We start from the raw sequence: 19870 nt of genomic DNA, 5'->3' as shown, positions 1-19870 counted from the left end.
CAAACACCTCAAATATGACAACCAGAAGTCCTTCGCCAAGGTACATTAGCATTATCTATATCTATATAGCTCGTCAAAACTGCACTTACAGATTCACCAGTATATGTTTTTTTCTGGCTCATATTTTCTTCTCTCTCATGTGACTCAGGCGAGGAATATTGCAGTATGTGTGGAATTCAGAGAGTCGGATGAAGAGGATGCTCAAGCCTTAAAGGTATATTGTTTATTCCAGATATACAGTAGAAGCTATATTTAATATACAAAGTGCTTCTGGCAAGTTCTATTGGAAAACAGAAAACATTTCCCAATATTTTCTGTTCTTTCATATTCTCTACCGTTGAAATCAGAGTAATTTCTTTATATAAATTATGTTGTGTTTGTGTGTTTTTGCTGAATAGTGTATCTATGGTCGTCCAGGAGGGCCTGTCTTTACCAAACATGCCTATGCAGCTGTACTGCACCACCAGCAGAACCCAGAGTTCTATGATGAGGTGATCAAGGGGACACTGGCATACATTTTATATGGGGTGCAGCAGAAAATAATCATAAGATAAGAAAATGTATACAATATGTATACAGTATACAGTTCGTGACCCTGGACCACAAAACCAGTTTGCATGGGTATATTTTTGGCAAAAGCCAATATTAAATTGTTTTGGTCAAAATCATTGATTTTTATTTAATGCTAAAAAAATGTGAGTAATATGTAAAGGTGTTCCTTGAAGATTTTTCAGAGTACCCGCGGGGTCTTAAAAGCATTGAAAAAGTCTTACATTTGATGATCTCAAATTAAGGCCTTAATAGCCTTGAATTTGGTATACAAAGTCTTGGATTTTGTTACAAAGGTCTTATTTTATTCATTTATTTTTGCTTTCCCTAGGATTAAGTTCATTGTTACTAATGTAGGCTAATAAAAAGTTCATGCAGCGTAACGTTGAGTGCACCTCGTGCTCCGTGTCATAACAGAAAGCACTATGGTTAATAGGCAAGTAAGGTACAGAACAAGATAGTCGCTAGCCTAGTTTGTCGGCTAAAATGGGAAAGTGTCGGTTTAATCCGCTGTAGCCAAGGAATCCCAATTACGTTTAATTCAAACGCCTACTGCTGTTGGTGCTGGAAATCTTTTAAGCTAATGACGATGGGTGTTAACGGCTTTGGACTCTCATATGAGGGGTGCCAAACACACTGTTTGTAGTACTGCTCGTCATTGCCAACCACCTATTGTGTGGTTCTGTGCACCGGAGACCTCTTCGGCTACTGAAACAGCTTTGTCTATCAGTAATGAAGAAATTTCTACATTAAGCATTGCCACCACAGCCAAGGAACATCCTATCTTACTGTGGCTCAACACCAACTCTGCGGGCAGAGGTGATGTGGGTTCTTAAAACTCTTACACATCGAATGAGAACATTACAGAGGTTTTTAAAACCATGTTTTCTGACTCCGAGCTTGCAGCTACATTTTTGTGTGGAAGCAACAAAACTGCATATATTACTAAATTCGGATTGGCTCCGTTTATTACTAAAGAACTGACTGACCAGGTCAATAAGACCAACAGGTTTGTGGTCATGTTTGACGAGAGTTTCAATAAAATTATGAAAAGTAAGCTCTTAGACCTTCACATTCGCTTCTGGGTGGACGACCACGCTGTTGCGTATGTATTAATTATAACAGATAATTGAAATAAAATGTTTTAATTAATGCAAGTAGACCACTTGTACATAATTATTTTCTAGGGTTCAAAATTTATACAGATTTGACATTTTCCCCTCATACTTTTGTCTGAATGGGTACGGAATTGGCATTGAATTTAATTTAAAAGGGTATTAAAAAGGTCTTAAACAGCCTTGAATTTCATTTGGAGGATCCCGGGGATACCCTGTTTTTACGATTTTCTGTTGTAAATATATAATAATATATTTTTTAAATAATGTGCATTTTTAAGCACTTCATTTTGACACATTTAAAGGGGATTTTTCTAAATATTTAGATTTTTCAGATTTATATAGTAGTATCTCAACCAAATGTTATCTAATTTTAACAAAGTATTCTTAGTCAGCTTTTTAGTGATGTATAAATCTCAGTTGTTGTTTTTTTATTTACACGTATCGCTAGTTTTGTGGTCCACATGGTCACATATTGAAAATTATACAGTTATCACTGTATTGTCAAATGTATGTATTTGGTCTTTATAATTAATATTTTTCTGGATTATTTCTTTTTTTTTAATCCTACATATATTTCGAATGTATTGCTCATGTTTTAGGTATATTTAAGTTCATAAAAAAATGTTATATGTCTTTGTGTATGACCTACAGATAAAAATTGAGTTGCCCACACAGCTACATGAAAAGCATCACCTGCTGTTCACTTTTTACCACATCAGCTGTGACAGTAGCACAAAGAAACGGGACATAGTGGAGACCCCAGGTACGGCATGCTGCATAATTGACTTAATGAACAATAATGAACAATACACAATTGCGGTATGCACTGTGGTTCCAGAAATGCACTTATTTAGAAATTTTATCTGATTATGACTAACGTTTTTGTTGTATAATTAATGAGTGCCATTGGATGAGTTGTGTTTGCATCTGTGTCTCTGTTAGTGGGCTCTGCCTGGCTTCCTCTGCTTAAAGATGGTCGTGTTGTTATGAGTGAGCAGCACATTTCTGTGGCTTCCAACCTACCAAATGGTTACCTCAGCTGCCAGGAGGGAGTAAGCAAGGTAAACCTTCTCTGCAGTCATAACAGAAACTTTTTTTGAGATTACAGGCATTTGCTGGCCAAATGTGAACCTGCAGTGCACTCTGTCCAGTATTTGGAACCTTATTTCTCTTTGTGTTGCTATTTGGACATCTACAACTTTATGCTAATTTATGCTAGCAACATGTTATTAGCATTCTAATTCTTTCTATCAGCATGTTAATAATGATAAAATATGCTAGCAGAGTGGTAATTCATACTAGAAATAGAGTAATCACATTTATTTGGTATATGGAAACACTGTGCTAATTACATACTCAGAACTTGCTACCAACATGTTAGTAAATGGTAAAACATGTTAGCAACATGATAATTCATACTAGCATCCTGCTAGCAGCATGTCAATTTATGCTAAAACATGTCATAAAGTAAGAAACATAACAGCAAAATCTTTTGCTAGCAAAATGCTAATTTATGGTAAAATATGTTCATTAAAACCTTGCTGAAAAAACAGCTTAAACCAGCCTAAGGTTGGAGATGACCAGCTTAAACCAGCTTGACCAGCCAAGCCAGGCTGGGAGCCCAGCCAAAACCAGCTATGTCAAGCTTAAACCAGACTGGTCAAGCTGGTTTTAACTGGTTTCAGCTGTTCATTTTTCAGCCGGACCAGCTAAGACCAGGCTGGAAACGGCTGGAAACCAGCTTGGAAATGGCCAAAACCCTTCTAAAATCAGGCTGGTCGACCAGCTAAAACCAGCTAACTAGCTTATAGGCTGGTTTAAGCTGTTTTATTGCTATACAGAAACATTGTTTTTTGACATTTTCTAAATAAATGCTTGCAACATGCCAATTCATGCTAGAAGATTGCAAACAACATGCTAATTATCATGCTTATTAGTAACAGTCAATGTTGAGATTGCTATTTTTAAAGTAAGAAAGTCTTTGTTTTGTTTTTTGTTTTTTTTGTTTTTTTGAACAATTATGTTTTATTAATCAAGTTTGTCTTAGACATTTCTGCCAAATTTTCACAAGAAACATATGTAGTTCTAGCCAAATTAATGTTTGTAGGTCTGATCCACAGAGAAAAAATAAATTAAATATGATTGTTACTATAAACGCACTAAAATTGTAGCAGGAGTTGTCATGATAAAAAAAGCAGAAATGTGTATTAAAACTAGGAAAAAGGAGATCTGTAAAGTCTATGTTGTTAGAATAACTCAGATAATTTGGCCTTTGTCAGTTTAAAGAAGCTCTTTAAATCTCTGTGAAATCTCGTGAACACAAATACTACCTAATACTTGACTCTTTCATCAGGAATATAGTCTTTCAATGGGAAATCTGTCAGTATGACCTAAAAAACTATTTGAACATTAATGTTGTTATGTGTGTTGTGTTTGCAGCACTCAAGTCCAGAGATAAAGTGGGTGGATGGAGGACGTCCTCTCTTCAGAGTATCCACACATCTGGTCTCTACTATATACACTCAGGTATATGACTGTATATAGCATTTAATTTGATTCAAAGCAGCATTTCCAGCATTATTACTCCAGTCTCATGTCTCATGATCTATCAGAAGCCATTCTAATATGATTTGCTGTTGTGATCAATTATTATTGCTTTCAATCATTAATAAGTGTTTTTTAATAACAGCCATGAAAAAATTTGTTCTGGCTACTAAAGAACTTGAATCACCAGAATAAATTTCACTTAAAACATTAGTAAGAAAATAGATTCTGAATGTAAATAACATGACATAATATTGCTGTTTTTTATTGTATTTTGATCAAATATATGTAACCTGGGAAAGAAGATCGTATTAACATTCACAAATCAGTGTTGTTAAGATTACATAAGCAATCTTTAGACTTTAGATAGAATTAGCTTTAGATCCAGTATCACTACAATAAGTTCCAGTTGTTTATCATTAGTTATTGCATTAACTAACAATTAACAGTTATCTATTTACAGTATATAATCGTCTTGTGCTAATATTATCAAATAAAAAAATGCAACTGTTCATTGTTAAGTATTTGCTCAGGTCTGTTAAATAAATTCAAGATGAAATTAATTAATACAAAGTTTAATTATCATAGACAATCTAAAAAAATGCTTTAGAAGAGTTTTATGTACATTAATAGTGCATGTTAAAGGGCACCTATCATGCAAAATCAACTTTTGGAAACTGTTTGGACAGAAATGGGTGTAGGTATAGTGTGTCCAGTTTCATATTGGAGTGATATAAACAGCAAGTCTCTTTTTAAATGCTCTGCAACTGCAACGCTCACCACTTATTAATATTGATTGAGAGGCACATATTACAATTTCTCAGTATTAACAAGTAACATGTCCACAAGACAATATTTGCAAAGAAACTGGAATTAAAAAATCTGTTTCAACTCTTTTTGTTTCAACTGCACTTCAAGAATCAATCAATCAATCAATCAATCAATTAATCAATCAATCAATCGAGCCTTTATTTGTCACATACACTTTCATGTAGTAAAATAGAACCTCCCCAACTATACACAAACATCACATTTAGGGAAAGACAGGTCGAAGAGAGGTAGCGTTTAGAAAGATGAAATAGATACATTTGGAGAGAGAAAGGCCAAAAAAACTCCCTCTCACATTACCCTTGAGTTAGGGCAGCGTGAGATTTGGGGGAAAAAAAGCCCCAGCAATCAAAGCAGTGAACATTACACTTTGTATTTTTATAGCATTTAGAAACTATAACTGAGGATGCTTCAATCACACAACTGGAGTCCTGGTTTGTGGACATTAAATCACATTTATCTGGTACAGTAACTTAATAATTTTTAATGAATCTCTATTCGGCAGCATATTTAACTTTTTGTTGCTATCCTATCGCATCTGCTGCAAGAGTGTGTGTGCTTTTGTTTGTGTGAGCACACAGGGATCATTGTATCAGCATTTTGTGTGGCTCAATTATCAGTTATCTATGTGATATTTGTGACTGAGTTCATCATGTCAATGTTTCATTGAGTTGTTGTGTGTTATTTTGCTGTGTTTATTCTGACATCCGACATTGGTTATTCTTCTCTGAAGCAAAATGTTATAAGAGTGGGCGGGGAGAAACAGCTCATTTTCATTTAAAAGCACAGGCGCAGAAAAAGCTACAATTCCCTCTGACCCAATGTACATTTTCAGGAGGGTATAATAACTAATCTGATGGGTATTTTGACCTGAAACTTCATACATTCTGGAGACACAAAATACTTATTTTATATCTTGTAAACAGGCCAAAATTGGAGCTAATGTAAACACTACCTGACAAAAGTCTTGTCACTTATACACGGTTTAGGAACAACAAATAAAAAGTTGACTTCTAGTAGATCATTTAGTATCAGATGTGGCTTATATGAAAGCCAAAGGCCTCTAGATTACGCTTATTTTACCAAAATAAAATATGATCGTGCTTTGATTTTTAATTATTCGATTAGGACAGCAAGGTCTGACTTTGCTAAGACAAAAGTCTTGGTGCAGTGAGAAAAGAATGAATATTGTGTATGACGCCCATGAGCTTGGAGGGCTGCATCCATACATTTCTGCAAGCACTCAAATAACTTATTAATAAAGTCATCTGGAATAGCAAAGAAAGCGTTCTTGCAGGACTCCCAAGATTTGTGTTTGAGTTCATCAATGTTCATCAATGCCTTCTTCTTCATATTACCCCAGACATGCTCAATAATGTTATAATGCTGAAGTATGAGAAGCGCTATCCTGCTGAAGAATTTGCCCTCTCCTGTGGTTTGTAATATAATTTGCCGCACAAATGTCTTAATACCTCAGACTGCTGATGTTGCCATCCACTGCAGATCTCTTGAACACCCTGATATCGAATGTAATCCCAAACCATGATTTTTCCTTCACCAAACTTGAGGGATTTCTGTGAGAATCTTGGGTCCATGTGGGCTCCAATAGGTCTTCTGCAGTATTTGTGATGATTGGGATGCAGTTCAACAGATGAGACATGGGAAAAATCGACCTTCTGCAACTTTTCTAAATGATCATCTAGAAATTAAGTTATTATTCGTTGCTCTTACAACTGAGATCAATGACAAGACTTTTGTCAGGCAGTGTAGTTAAAAAGTGGAAGCAGTCAATAATTGAAACATTTCCCATTGTTTCCCCAGGATCAACACCTGCACAATTTTTTCCATCATTTCCACAGTATGCAGTCTGGTGCCCCTCGTCCAACTGAGGGGGAGCTTGTCAAATACCTCAAGGTGAGCAGAGAGAAGCTGGTTTCTTCTGCTTTTAACTGTTATCATCATGGTGAGCTTAATGACAAAGCATTGCATTTACATCACTAGAGTCTTCATGCCATGGAGGGTCATGTTATGATCAACTTCCTGCCCACTATTTTAAACCAAATGATTCATGTTTTGACCAGCGCCACTAACGAGGATGTGGCTGTAAACACCACTAGGTGAGAAACCGAAGGCAAATTTAGAACATGAGATTTTTCTCTTTCTGTGTTTCTCATGCTCTCTATGTTGTCCGTCTGTGTCCTGAAGGGTCATGGTCCACATTGTTGCCCAGTGCCATGAAGAAGGCCTTGAACACTACCTGAGGTCATATGTGAAGGTAAGCCGAGCTCTAAAATGGTCCATATATGCTATCACACTTTTTCCAGTTACCAGAGTACACTTGGTTTACATGGGTTTTCTTCTTTTTATTCCAGTATGTGTTTAAAACAGAGTCCTATTCAAACGGTAACAGTAAGACTGTGCACGAAGAGCTGGCCAAAGCCATGACGTCCATCTTAAAACCTTCAACCGACTTTCTAACCAGCAACAAGCTTCTCAAGGTAAACTGCAAACAACATTATGCTTTAATAGTTTTCGATCTCATGAATTTAGTACTGAGATGTATTAGTCATTAAAATGTTGACTCCTGTGTTTCAGTATTCGTGGTATTTTTTTGAAGCCCTGGTGAAGTCAATGGCACAGTACCTGATGGAAAGTGGCAAGGTCAAGGTGAACACGATTGCACACTACTCTCAGAACCCCAGCTTACAATATGTACTGTGGGAGACAGCTATTGGTATTGGCACCATGCTGTACTCACATGCACATGCTTATTATAATACTCCACTACCACACGTATTACAGAGAAAAGAGAAATCTGTCTATAAATGGATCTACTTATTAAAGTGTTTGACTTCAAGAGTTCACACTTAGAAATTGCTTGTGTTACAACCCCTTTTTGTCTAGAGGAGTGGGGTTGCACATTTAACAGAGGAATTGGTAATTGCAAAAAATAATTGTGATACAAAGTAAGGATGGACAGCAAGAATACGTTGAAAAATAAGTGATTTATTTACAAAAAGGTGAGGGTGAATCAGTGAGTGAGGTATTTACAATATATATAAGGTTAAAGACAATAAACAATTAAATGTTAGAAAGACTGGCTATGGGTGGCGCTAAATAAAAGAACCAAACAGTCTTACTAATATTCACAACAAATCCCCTCTAATCTATTCTAAAAAACAAAAGATATGAAAAAGAAATCGTCAACGTCAATGACGTCCTATCTACACTGACTAACAATTAAACCAAAAATACACAGGTTGGCACACACCCTCTTACCTGGTGTATCTAGACAAATGTTTAACTACATGCTGATATGTATGTCACATGACGTACGTACCTACCAGTCTTTCTAAACTCACAGGGAAAACATGAGGTTAGGGAAGATGTGGCGAAACAAAAGTAAGAACAGACAGTAACAAACTTCAACAAAGTGTAAATCATTTAAGGACAAACAATACTAATAAATGGGGATAACAAACTATCAAACACTAACAAATCAAATGAATAAACAAGCCAAAATACAACAATCAAGCAAGCGAGCAAAGTGTCAACATAGAGTCAGAGAATCTGCTCCTGAACTAGCAAACTGAAGACCTTTTAAAGGCCAGGTGGCATGCGGGGATTGGCTGGAGCTTGGGCAGAGTGGTGACAATCAGGTAGCAGGAGAGATGGGATTGGTTGCAGCAAGAACAAGTGAAACAGCCAATCAGAGATGTGTAGGCAGAGCAAGCACAGAAGTGGACTGGGTGACAAACACAAACACATGATGAGACAAAAAAATAAACAAAATTAACAAATAAGTCCTGGCATGTAACACTTGAAAATAATAGCAGATTTGGCATGCTGTCCTGAAAGGGAACCCTGAGATTGGAGATAATTGAGCCCAGGGCCCCTGCCTGGTCAATGAGCATGCAAGTGGGTACAAGATCAGGTACAATATTTGAGAGCTTCCCCTGATAAAGGAGGAAAGGAGGAGATGAGTTTGATGGGGGATTCTTCAAAAAACAAAGATAAGCAAGTAATGCTTGATGGGCTATTTATAGTGAATTTAGAATAATCCGATTGGCTTACTAATGATTACAGATGAGAGACCAGCCGCGATCAATTATATCACATACTCAAAATGAAAAAAAAAGCTAAATTAGTTTGTGAAACTTCACTTAAAGTCAATATTCATGCCCACATATTTGCTGTGATCTGATAAGTGAAGATTGTAGAGAGGATTGAGTGTGTAGCGGCACAAACACACTTTAAGGCACAAATTCTTTTCTCACAGATATCAATGGCATGTTTGTAGTTTGGTTAGATGTGTCAGGAGCAAAGCAAGTACAATAATATTTATATTTCCAGTGTTACATGACAGTAAAGAGAGAGAGAGAGTGATTCGAGAAAGAGGGAGAGCACTTGTTGTATGATCTTGAATGTTGACACTGATGACCAGGGCCAAACAGAATTTCTATGGTTTTTATTTGTTTTGTTTTGTTTTTTGGAGTAATTTTGTAAAAATTATAATAATAAAAAAACAAATTATTTATATATATATATATATATAGGCTTAAAATTTCAATTAAATTAATTAGAGCCAATTGAAAATATAATGTTACTTTACAAGATTGTATGCAATATTAATATTAGTCGGACAGTCATATGTACAATCTACTGTACTTAGCCTTACGATGCTTTTGGGAAACGCAGCCCTTGAAAGTTCCAGCAAAGTATATTGGAGCTAAAATCTACTGTATAATGGCCTTTTAGCAAGAGGATTGAGCACCGCTGTTATTATCTCTTTTGTGTTTTGTAGGAGGTGTTGAATTACTGTAGTACTTTTTAAAGTTCCTTGTGTAATTTGTTCTTGCATGTTTAGCTGTCCAGAAACCAGCGATTCACAGCTTCATTCCATCATGCTGTGGAGACGCTGGTGAACATGCTGATGCCTCACATCACCCAGAAGTACAAGGACAATTTGGACGCTGCCCGCAATGCCAACCACAGCCTGGCTGTCTTCATAAAGGTACATACATAAAGCAGCTGTGAAGTGTCTTGATTTGACTTTCATGCATTTCTTGACCATTTGAATTCATCATTAACAGTGTTTTCTCTCACTGTCTCACAGCGCTGTTTTACCTTCATGGACAGAGGATTTGTCTTCAAGCAGATAAACAATTACATAACCTGTTTTGTTCCTGGAGATCCTAAGGTACACATGGTGAACTATTTATATTATAGCTATATGAACTGCTTAAATCTTTATCTGTAATTCAGAATCAAGAGCTGTTGTTATTAGCTGTCTCATGCTCAAAAATAATATAATATAATATAATATAATATAATATAATATAATATAATATAATATAATATAATATAATATAATATAAAATATTAATATAATGAATGAGTGTGAATGAGTGTGAATGGATGATTCCCAGAGATGAGTTGCAGCTGAAAGGGCATCCGCTGAGTGGAACATGTGCTGGATAAGTTGGCGGTTCATTCCGCTGTGGTGACCCCTGATTAATAAAAGAGAATAAGCCGAAAAGAAAATGAATAAATGAATCCTATTAATTAATAATATTCTTTATTTTGTGATTTTTTTTTTTTTTTTTTGTAAATTTTTTTTGAGTTGATGGAATTTAAAAATGTAAATAAACACCCATGAAACTTCAGAAAACAGTAAAAGTTATTTTAATTAATATAGTATTATATCATTCATTTAGGGCAAAGCAGTGGTGCAGTAGGTAGTGCTGTTGCCTCACAGCAAGAAGGTCGCTGGGTCGCTGGTTCCATCCCTGGCTCAGATGGTGTTTCTGTGTCGAGTTTGCATGCTCTCCCTGCGTTCGAGTGGGAGTGCCCTCCCGGGTGCTCCGGTTTCCCCCACAGTGCAAAGACATGTGGTACAGGTGAATTAGGTAGGCTAAAAATTGTACGTAGTGTATGAGTGTGTGTGAATGAGTGTTTGTGGATGTTTCCCAGAGATGGGTTGGGGCTGGAAGGGCACCTGCTGCGTAAAAACGTGCTGGATAAGTTGGCGGTTCATTCTGCTGTGGCGATCCCAGATTAATAAAGGGACTAAGCCGACAAGAAAATGAATGAATATCATTATTTAATTTTCTTTTCGGCTTAGTTTCTTTATTAATCTGGGGTCGCCACAATGGAATGAACCGCCAACTTATCCAGCATATGTTTTACGCAGCAAATGCCCTTCGAGCTGCAACCCATCACTGGGAAACATCCATACACACTCGTACATACACTACGGTCAATTTTAGCATACCTAATTCACCTTCACTGTCTTTGGACTTGTGGGGGACACAGGAACACTCGGAGGAAACCCACATGAACGCAGGGAGAACATGCAAACTCCACACAGAAATGCCAACTGACCTAGCTAAGGCTTGAACCAGCAACTTTCTTGCTGTGAGGCGAACGTGCCACCCACTGTGCCCCCATATAATATGATATCATAAAAAATTTGTTTAAATGTTGAGATTTGTTTTTTAAAATCAAAATACATTAAAAGAGTAATATTGTGAAATATTATTGTATATTCTGTTAATTAACACTTTCCTGTATTTAGTGATTTTTTTTTTATATACTTTTGAGTTGAAATACATCCAAAAAGTTTAAATACATCCAAAACACTCATAAAAAGTTCAGAAAATTCTCAATTAGTTTTTAATTGAGTTTTTAAAATTAATATATAAAAATATGTTGTTGGTGGCACGGTGGCTCAGTAGTTAGCACTGTCACTTCACAGTATGAAGGTCGCTGGTTCGAGTCCCGGCTGGGCCAGTTGGCGTTTCTGTGTGGAGTTTGCATATTCTCCTCATGTTGATAAATGTTTTCTCTGGGTGCCCCGGTTTCGTCAACAGTCCAAAGTTATTAGCTATAAGTGAATTAAATAAATTAATTTGGCCGTAGTGTATAAGTGTGTGTGTGTGTGTGTGTGTGTGTGTGTGTGTGTGTGTGTGTGTGAGTGAGAATGTGAGAGTGTATGGGTGTTTCCCAGTACTGGGTTGTGGCTGGAAGGACATCCACTGTGTTAAACATATGCTGGAATAGTTGGCGGTTCATTCTGCTGTGGCAACCCCTGATACATGAGGGACTAAGCCGAAAAAAAATGAATGAATGAATGAAATATGTGATTGTCTCTTGCAGACGCTGTATGAGTTCAAGTTTGAGTTTCTGAGGGTGGCTTGTAATCATGAGCACTACGTCCCCCTCAACCTGCCCATGCCTTTTGGAAAGGGCCGCATTCAGAGGTTTCAAGGTAATCATACAGCAGTCTTCCACGTCATTCCATTCCTAAAATAGGCTAAGAAATTGTCTGACATCTCTCTTGAAAGGTTAACTAGTTCATCAAAAAAATTAGACTCCATAGACATCTTCCATTCTCTGCTGCTTCTGTCCTTTGGGCTTTCTGTATCTGTTGCTTATATGATTGTCTTCTGCCATGCCTTTCTTTTATGTGTGCTAGCTTTTCTGTGTCACGTTAAGGAGAATCATGCCAGAAGTGTAGGTGAGCAGTCCTGCTTGCCTGTGACTGAACTATGTTTGTATGTCTAGTCTAGTGTTAATGCCACGTCCACGTCTATCTTCAGTGTCATAACTGTCATGAAGGTTTCGTTCCTGGTGTTTAATGAGTCTACTTCAGTCTGTCTTACCTATGCTGATGTGCAATAAGCTAATTCGTTTATCACTCCAGATGATTGAATGCTTTGGTGATTAATACTGTTCACATTTATTTTATAATAAATGTCTGTCAATTGGCTCGTTAGTCATATTTAGTAAATATCATCTTGTTTGTGTGTGTTATAGGGATTTGTAGTACCAGAATGTTAAACTAAGAGCATTCTTTCTGAAGTAATGGTCTGGGTTTTGTTATGCAGCCTTATTAATGTAGTTTTGGAGCGAACACAATTTTAACTTTAGCTTAAAATCTTCTTGCTGTTTTTGTCTTTGTTTCAGATCTGCAGTTGGACTACTCTTTGACCGATGACTTCTGCAGGAATCACTTTCTGGTGGGTTTACTGTTGAGGGAGGTGTGCGGGGCCCTTCAGGAGTTTGGGGAGGTCCGTCAAATTGCCATTCAAGTTCTCAAGAGTCTGATGATCAAGCACACATTTGACGATCGCTATGTCTCAAAGGTCAGTGTCTTTAAGTTAACACTTTAAGTTAAGGAAGTTTTCTAAATTTTCATAAAGAGCAGAATTAGAGAAGCAGCAAGAGCAGAAAATTAAAGTCAGAATTATAAGCCCTGTATTATTTTCCCCTGTATATTTTTTCCCCAAATTCTGTTTCAAGAGTTCACACTTAGCTGATGATTTACAAAGCTTATTTGGCATGCTGTCCCGGGAGAGAGCCCCGAGCTCAAGGGCTCCTCGAGCCCGGGGCTTCCTCCCGTTGGCAGAGCAAGAAGGGAGCCTGAGCTCGGTGGATCTCTGAACTCCCCTGCCGCTGTAGCTAAGGGAACGTAAGTAATTAGACCAGCTTGATTGTTAAGTATGTTGAATGTCTTTGGATGGTGGGAGGAAACCGGAGAGCCCGGGGAAAACCCACGCGGACACGGGAAGGACATACAAACTCCCCACAGAAACACTCACCGGTCCTATCGAACTAGGACCGGCAGTATTCTTGCTGTGTGGTTCACAGTGCTAACCACTGGACCGCCGTGCCGCCCAATTACAGGTAAAGGAGGAGAATAGGGGAGGAGGGGGGTTTCTTCCAAACGAAGATAAAGTGAACTGAAAACTTAGACTATTTATGGTGCCTTAGGGCTCATATGATTGGAAGATTAGTGATTAGCAAATGCGAGACTGGACGTGATAAATCATAAGCACGTGATCCTCTCGAAATTAGTTTATGAATAAACTTCACTTCAAGAGTTCACACTTAGCTGATGATTTACAAAGCTTATTTGGCATGCTGTCCCGGGAGAGAGCCCCGAGCTCAAGGGCTCCTCGAGCCCGGGGCTTCCTCCCGTTGGCAGAGCAAGAAGGGAGCCTGAGCTCGGTGGATCTCAGAACTCCCCAAAATGCAGAAATTAATCGCTCGGGACAGCAGCCGCGTATTCGAAGAAAAAACCCCCCCAAAAGGCAGGAAATTTAGAGCTATATCCGGCTGCTGGATATAATAGAAGGAAAGAGGTTAAATGCATGGGCATTAATTAGATAGGATTAATAAGGGTGAAAAGAGGATTCTGATAACTCTTGCTGGAGTTAGAGTTTGAAGGAACCCCTGCGGGGTTCATGGTTTTCGGGGTTAAGAAGAAGGGGAGAATAGGTGGTTTGAAGCAGTGGAAAGAGAACTTTAAGTGAATCTTGTGGGAGTTGGAGCTCTAAGTGACCCCTGCGGGGGCCAGAGTAGAGTGAAGGTATGGAGCAGAGAGTGGAGGAGAGTAGCTCTTACGAAAGATGGAGCTTTGTGAGAGTTTGAGTTTAGAGCGGCCTCTGCGGAGGTTAGAGCTTGAGGGTAGGGTGTAGATAGGAGTGACCTCTGCGGAGGTTAGAGCTTGAGGGTAGGGTGTAGATAGGAGCGACCTCTGCGGAGGTTTGAGCTTGAAGGTAGGGTGTAGATAGGAGTGACCTCTGCGGAGGTTTGAGCTTGAGGATAGGGTGTAGATAGGAGCGACCTCTGCGGAGGTTTGAGCTTGAAGGTAGGGTGTATATAGGAGTGACCTCTGCGGAGGTTTGAGCTTGAGGGTAGGGTGTAGATAGGAGTGACCTCTGCGGAGGTTAGAGCTTGAGGGTAGGGTGTAGATAGGAGCGACCTCTGCGGAGGTTTGAGCTTGAAGGTAGGGTGTAGATAGGAGTGACCTCTGCGGAGGTTTGAGCTTGAGGGTAGGGTGTAGATAGGAGCGACCTCTGCGGAGGTTTGAGCTTGAAGGTAGGGTGTAGATAGGAGTGACCTCTGCGGAGGTTTGAGCTTGAGGGTAGGGTGTAGATAGGAGTGACCTCTGCGGAGGTTTGAGCTTGAGGGTAGAGTGTAGATAGGAGTGACCTCTGCGGAGGTTTGAGCTTGAGGGTAGAGTGTAGCTAGGAGCGACCTCTGCGGAGGTTTGAGCTTGAAGGTAGGGTGTAGATAGGAGTGACCTCTGCGGAGGTTTGAGCTTGAAGGTAGGGTGTAGATAGGAGTGACCTCTGCGGAGGTTTGAGCTTGAGGGTAGGGTGTAGATAGGAGTGACCTCTGCGGAGGTTTGAGCTTGAGGGTAGAGTGTAGCTGGGAGGAGCAATGAGTGGAAGAGAGTAACTCTTGCGAGAGTTGGAGCTTGAAGCAACCTCTGTGGAGGTCAGAGCTTGGGGGTAGAGTGTAGATAGGGGGAGATAGGTAGCAGTGAGTGGAAGAGAGTAACTCTTGTGAGAGTTGGAGCTCTGAGCGACCTTTGTGGAGGTCAGAGCTTGAGGGTAGATTGCGGATAGGAGGAGATAGATATCAGTGAGTGGGAAAGAGGATTTGGATAACTCTTGCGAGAGATTGGGGCTCGGAGCGACCCCTGTGGGGGTCAGAGCTAGAGGGTGAGTCATAAGGAGAAGAGAGGTAGTTGAAGTAGAGTGAAGAAGTTTTAGCTTGAGCGGACCCCTGCGGGGTTTGAAGCTTGGAGAAAGAGTCTAGGCGGAAAAAGAATAGGTAACATCGTGAAGAAGAAAGGACTGTGGCCGCTATGGCCGAATCCTGCGAGAGTTGGAGCTCAAGGGGGCCCCTTCGGGTGTCTGAAGAGTCTAGACAGGAGAAACAAGATCATTAGAGGTAGAGTGTAAAATAGATTAGTTGGGAGTGGAGTGTAGAGAAGAAAGGAACGAGAGGCTGAAAAGTAGGGTTATAAGGATAAAAGATTTGGAAAAGTTGGAAGAAGGGAACAAGCACAAATATAATACATATGTACAAACGCAGTAAATGCGCAAAGAACATGTGGATACAAACGTCTGCATCTGTAAATAGCTATTGGTGATTGCAGAAGATGCTAACTGCAATGGCCCTTGAGGGAGTCCTTGGCAAACATGTAAGGGTGCCATGGGTGGACAATTGGGCTTCTGCGGGGTTTGGTTTGGATGACTCTTGCGAGAGTCGAGGCTCTGTTAGACACCTTTTTGAGTTGGAGCCGTGTGAGGAGGTGCTTGGGGGTTGGTTAAAGCCTGTTGGGCTTTCTTGAGGTGGTATTTACTGAGACGTATATAAGATTTGAAAACTTCAGAAGACCAGCGACCAAGGGTCTGGATCTGATGGTGTGAGAGCCCGTTGTAGTGGCTGCGCCAATCCTGAATGAGTGGCTGGAAAAGGGCTCTGGGAAAAAACCTGATAGGCGAAAGATTTCTTTAAGGTGTTTTTGAAACCAGAATCGAGATACTGGACGGTTAGCGTCATCAGTAAAAAGCGGGGCCAGTGGGTTAGCCTCTTGAGATTTTCTAGGCTAAGAGGGTTTGGAATGGGCGTGTAGGTGAAGGAATATTGAAAATGAGGATAGAGTGTCCTCTCTGGAATTAATCTGTTTTGCTTTGTTTGATAAGGAAAGAGATAGTTTCCCTGTCTTGCAAAGCTAGATCTGAGATGGTGGGGTGGAGTAGAGGGTTAAATTTGGATGTAACTGTTAATTCAGAACATTTAAGAAACCCCCCAAAAAATGCTAGATTGAACATAGCATCTAAGGTGCGGGCTGTATGGGAGGAAATGTAACCTTTACAGAGGGTGTAGATGCATGAGGTAAGGATTTTGAGTGTAATGGGTTGTCTAGCATGGTATGGAATTGTTTGAACGAATTCCATGCTGTGAGGTATGCATTGAGGGTTCTGGGAGCTATTGCTTGTAGGATAAGAGATAGAGAAGTTTGATGAAGATTATGAAGGGGGTGGTTTATGGAAATATCGTTACTGAATAAGGAGGGACCGGCGTTGGGTGAGGGTCTGCTTCCGGGGCTAGTTGCCAGAATATCTGCAAAGAGAAATGAGAGAGAGAGAGAGTCAGCGATTTGGTTTTTGCAACCAGGTACATGTTCAGCAATCATGATAAATTGTTTTTTAGCAGATATCCAGATAAGGTGTCTTAAAAATGGCATAAGCGATTGGGAGTGGGAGCGCCCTTTGTTAATGCAATGCACTGTAGCTTCGTTATCGCAGTGAAAGAGAATGCTAGATGTAGACCATTCGTCCCCCCACAGGATGGCTGCTGCGATGATAGGGTAGAATTTGAAGAGGGCTGAAAAACATTGGTCTTTGGAATGGAATTACAATTGGGTTGGCCATGTTGAAACAAACCAGTGTCCTTTATATTAGCCACTGTAACCTATTGGAGGGGCAGCGTCTGTGTATGTGTTGATGTCAATAGGGGATGCAATCAAGTCGCTGTAGAAAAAGGAACAGCCGTTCCATTGCTTAAGGAAAGAGATCCATAAGCAAAGTTCATCGCGACTGGGTTTGGAGAGAAAAATTGTTTCTTCTAAACCATGAACTGTGGTGGATAATTGATGGAGGTGGGAAATGAAAGGAATAATGCGCATAGCGAAATTTAGATGGCCGAGAATTGGTAGGAGTTCTCGTTGTGTGCACATCTGTTTTTCAAGGAAAATTTGGGATAGAGAAATTATTCGATTGATTTTCTCTTTAGGAAGGGATGCTTGGAATTTACGCGAGTCTAGATTAATACCCAGAAATTCGATTGAAGTACTGGGTCCTTCCGAGATCAGCGAAAACCTGCTGGGTGATCGCTAGGTGTTTGGCTGGAGGAGATGACGGGGGGGAAATAAGAAAATCGTCTAGAAGGTGAATGAGGTATGGTATTTCGTAAATATTAGACAGAATCCAGCATAAAGCTTCTGACATTATGTCAAATATTTTTTGGGCTGCTTTTGCATCCGAAAAATAGAATTGATTTCGCCAATAAATGCCAAAAGGTGCCAGAAGTCTGGGTGGATTGGCATGATTTTAAAGGTAGGGGAAATGTCTTCTTTGGCTAGCCAGGTGTTACGACTGGCTATCTTTATGAGAGAGATCTCTTGATCAATGTCGTGGTAGTTAAGTAAATATTCGTCCAATGGGATAGTGCTGTTAATGCTAGGAAAGGAGCAATTGTGTTGGGACGAAAGGTCGACTACAAGGCGTTTTTGCCAGAACATTTTTGAGTAGCGACACCAATGGGGCTAATGCGCGAGATATTAAAAGGAGGAGCCTTGGAGTTCCAATCATGAAGTTGTTGTCGATTTCTTTTTAATAAGATAATCGACGGTTTCAGGTTCGGAGGTTGCAGACTGCAGGTTAGGACAGATTGGATAAAGTGAAAAATGGAATGTATCCTTTGTGAAGAGGATGTGGAGTGTAATAGGTTGGATGAGGGTCAGCTTCTGGAGCCAGCAGTCATGATCTCTAAAATAGAAAAAACAAAGAGAATCAGAAATTAAATCTTTGCAAAATAATACAAGTATGGCAGACATGAAAATTGTTTTAGTTTATATCCATGCGAGGCATCTTAATAAGGGCATGGGCGGCTGTAAATGGAAGCGCTTTTGATAATGCATGGTCCGATGACTTCATTAATACGATGTGCAAGGATGGTAGGGGTGGGTGTTCGTCTCGTAACGGGATGACAGATGAATGGAGAGCTGAGGACATGGGATATGGCTAGTCTGGTGGTCCTGGAAAACTGGTACCCCTTGAAGACTGAGCATGTGAAGTGATAGTGAAGTTTAAATTTGTATTTATAACAGTCAAGTGGGAAGTTTGTTTCTTTGCCGTTTTCACATCCGACTGACTTGCTATATAATCTTATATGACGCTTGTAAATCAACACATGAGTCGCTGGCGTATTACAATTGGACTTCTGTGCTTGATGGCATAATGTTTTTCAATAGCTTGTTAATATTTACTGGTTGGGTAATAATCTTTTCAGAAGTTAAATGTCAAATGGAATTTTATATATATTTTTTTTTTAACTAAATTTACAAGCGTGTCTGGCCTATTCATTCATAAGGTCTTTGCAACAGAGTCAAGAGAGAGGGCGGGACCATCTCCAGTCTTTTAGCTCATTGGATGGAGACGCTTATCTTTACAGCTATTGGCTTAAGGAGTTTCAGTCAGGCCATGCAAAAGGTGCAAAAAGCCTGGCGGCCATTTTGTTGATCAAATTCAACATTGTTTGTGGCTGGAGCTGCTGCTCTGCTGAACACATTCCAGCAAACAATCTGTTAAACGATGGATAGCATGTGTACTGCTAGGAGAAGGTGAGGGTTCCGTTTTATTGCAATAGCTTTGGAGTTTGGCTTATATCTTGCTGGGAAATAAGGTTGAAGACACAGCAGATGCGTTGTGGAGGCTCTTTGAAGTGGAAGGTTTTGGTGTTGTTGTTTAAGCTGTTGATGAAATTGTTGGAGTTGTAGTTGTTTGAAATGGTAGCAATAGTAGTTGTTGTTGTTGTTGCTGTAGCTTGTATATTGTAGCTTGTAGATTGAAGCTTTTAGATTGTATATTGTAGATTGTAGCTTGAAGCTTTTGTAGCTTGTAGCACTTGTAGCTTTTGTAGTTGATGAGCAGAGCAGAGCGTTCTTCCAAATGAAGATCCTGAAGATTGTAGCTTGTTGCTGCTTTAGTTGTCCATGCTGGTTTAGAGTTGGTTCTTCAACGGAGCTAGCTACGGTGAAGCTGCTTCTTCCAAACGAAGATAAAGTGAACTGAAAACTTAGACTATTTATGGTGCCTTAGGGCTCATATGATTGGAAGATTAGTGATTAGCAAATGCGAGACTGGACGTGATAAATCATAAGCACGTGATCCTCTCGAAATTAGTTTATGAATAAACTTCACTTAACTGAAAGATTTTTTCAACACATTTCTAAACATAATAGTTTT

At 39.4% G+C, this 19870-nt stretch overlaps 1 protein-coding gene across 15 annotated transcripts in view; it reads left to right on the top strand.

Annotated features, from left to right (window-relative positions):
- dock9b (dedicator of cytokinesis 9b) overlaps nt 1-19870 on the top strand; it is a 189208-nt gene that overhangs the window by 110175 nt on the left and 59163 nt on the right. For 11 of the 15 annotated variants that reach the window (XM_073953768.1, XM_073953764.1, XM_068221915.2 and 8 more), the window contains exons 17-31: nt 1-40; nt 149-214; nt 399-491; nt 2319-2430; nt 2610-2728; nt 4107-4193; nt 6861-6953; nt 7041-7156; nt 7245-7314; nt 7412-7537; nt 7635-7706; nt 9907-10053; nt 10156-10239; nt 12198-12309; nt 13008-13186. The exon at nt 1-40 is cut by the window's left edge and continues 151 nt beyond it. In XM_073953768.1, the coding sequence (XP_073809869.1) occupies nt 1-40; nt 149-214; nt 399-491; nt 2319-2430; nt 2610-2728; nt 4107-4193; nt 6861-6953; nt 7041-7156; nt 7245-7314; nt 7412-7537; nt 7635-7706; nt 9907-10053; nt 10156-10239; nt 12198-12309; nt 13008-13186 (1516 nt within the window). Of the gene's footprint in view, nt 41-148; nt 215-398; nt 492-2318; nt 2431-2609; nt 2729-4106; nt 4194-6860; nt 6954-7040; nt 7157-7244; nt 7315-7411; nt 7538-7634; nt 7707-9231; nt 9298-9906; nt 10054-10155; nt 10240-12197; nt 12310-13007; nt 13187-19870 lie in introns of those variants that run through there. The other 4 variants (XM_073953772.1, XM_073953770.1, XM_073953771.1 and 1 more) reach the window with 1 other exon arrangement.

This window comes from Danio rerio, chromosome 6 (genome assembly GCF_049306965.1).
Source record: "Danio rerio strain Tuebingen ecotype United States chromosome 6, GRCz12tu, whole genome shotgun sequence".
Classification (NCBI taxonomy): domain Eukaryota; kingdom Metazoa; phylum Chordata; class Actinopteri; order Cypriniformes; family Danionidae; genus Danio; species Danio rerio.
The sequence above is the reverse complement of the archived record's forward strand: the minus strand, read 5'-3'. Positions and strand labels throughout refer to the sequence as shown.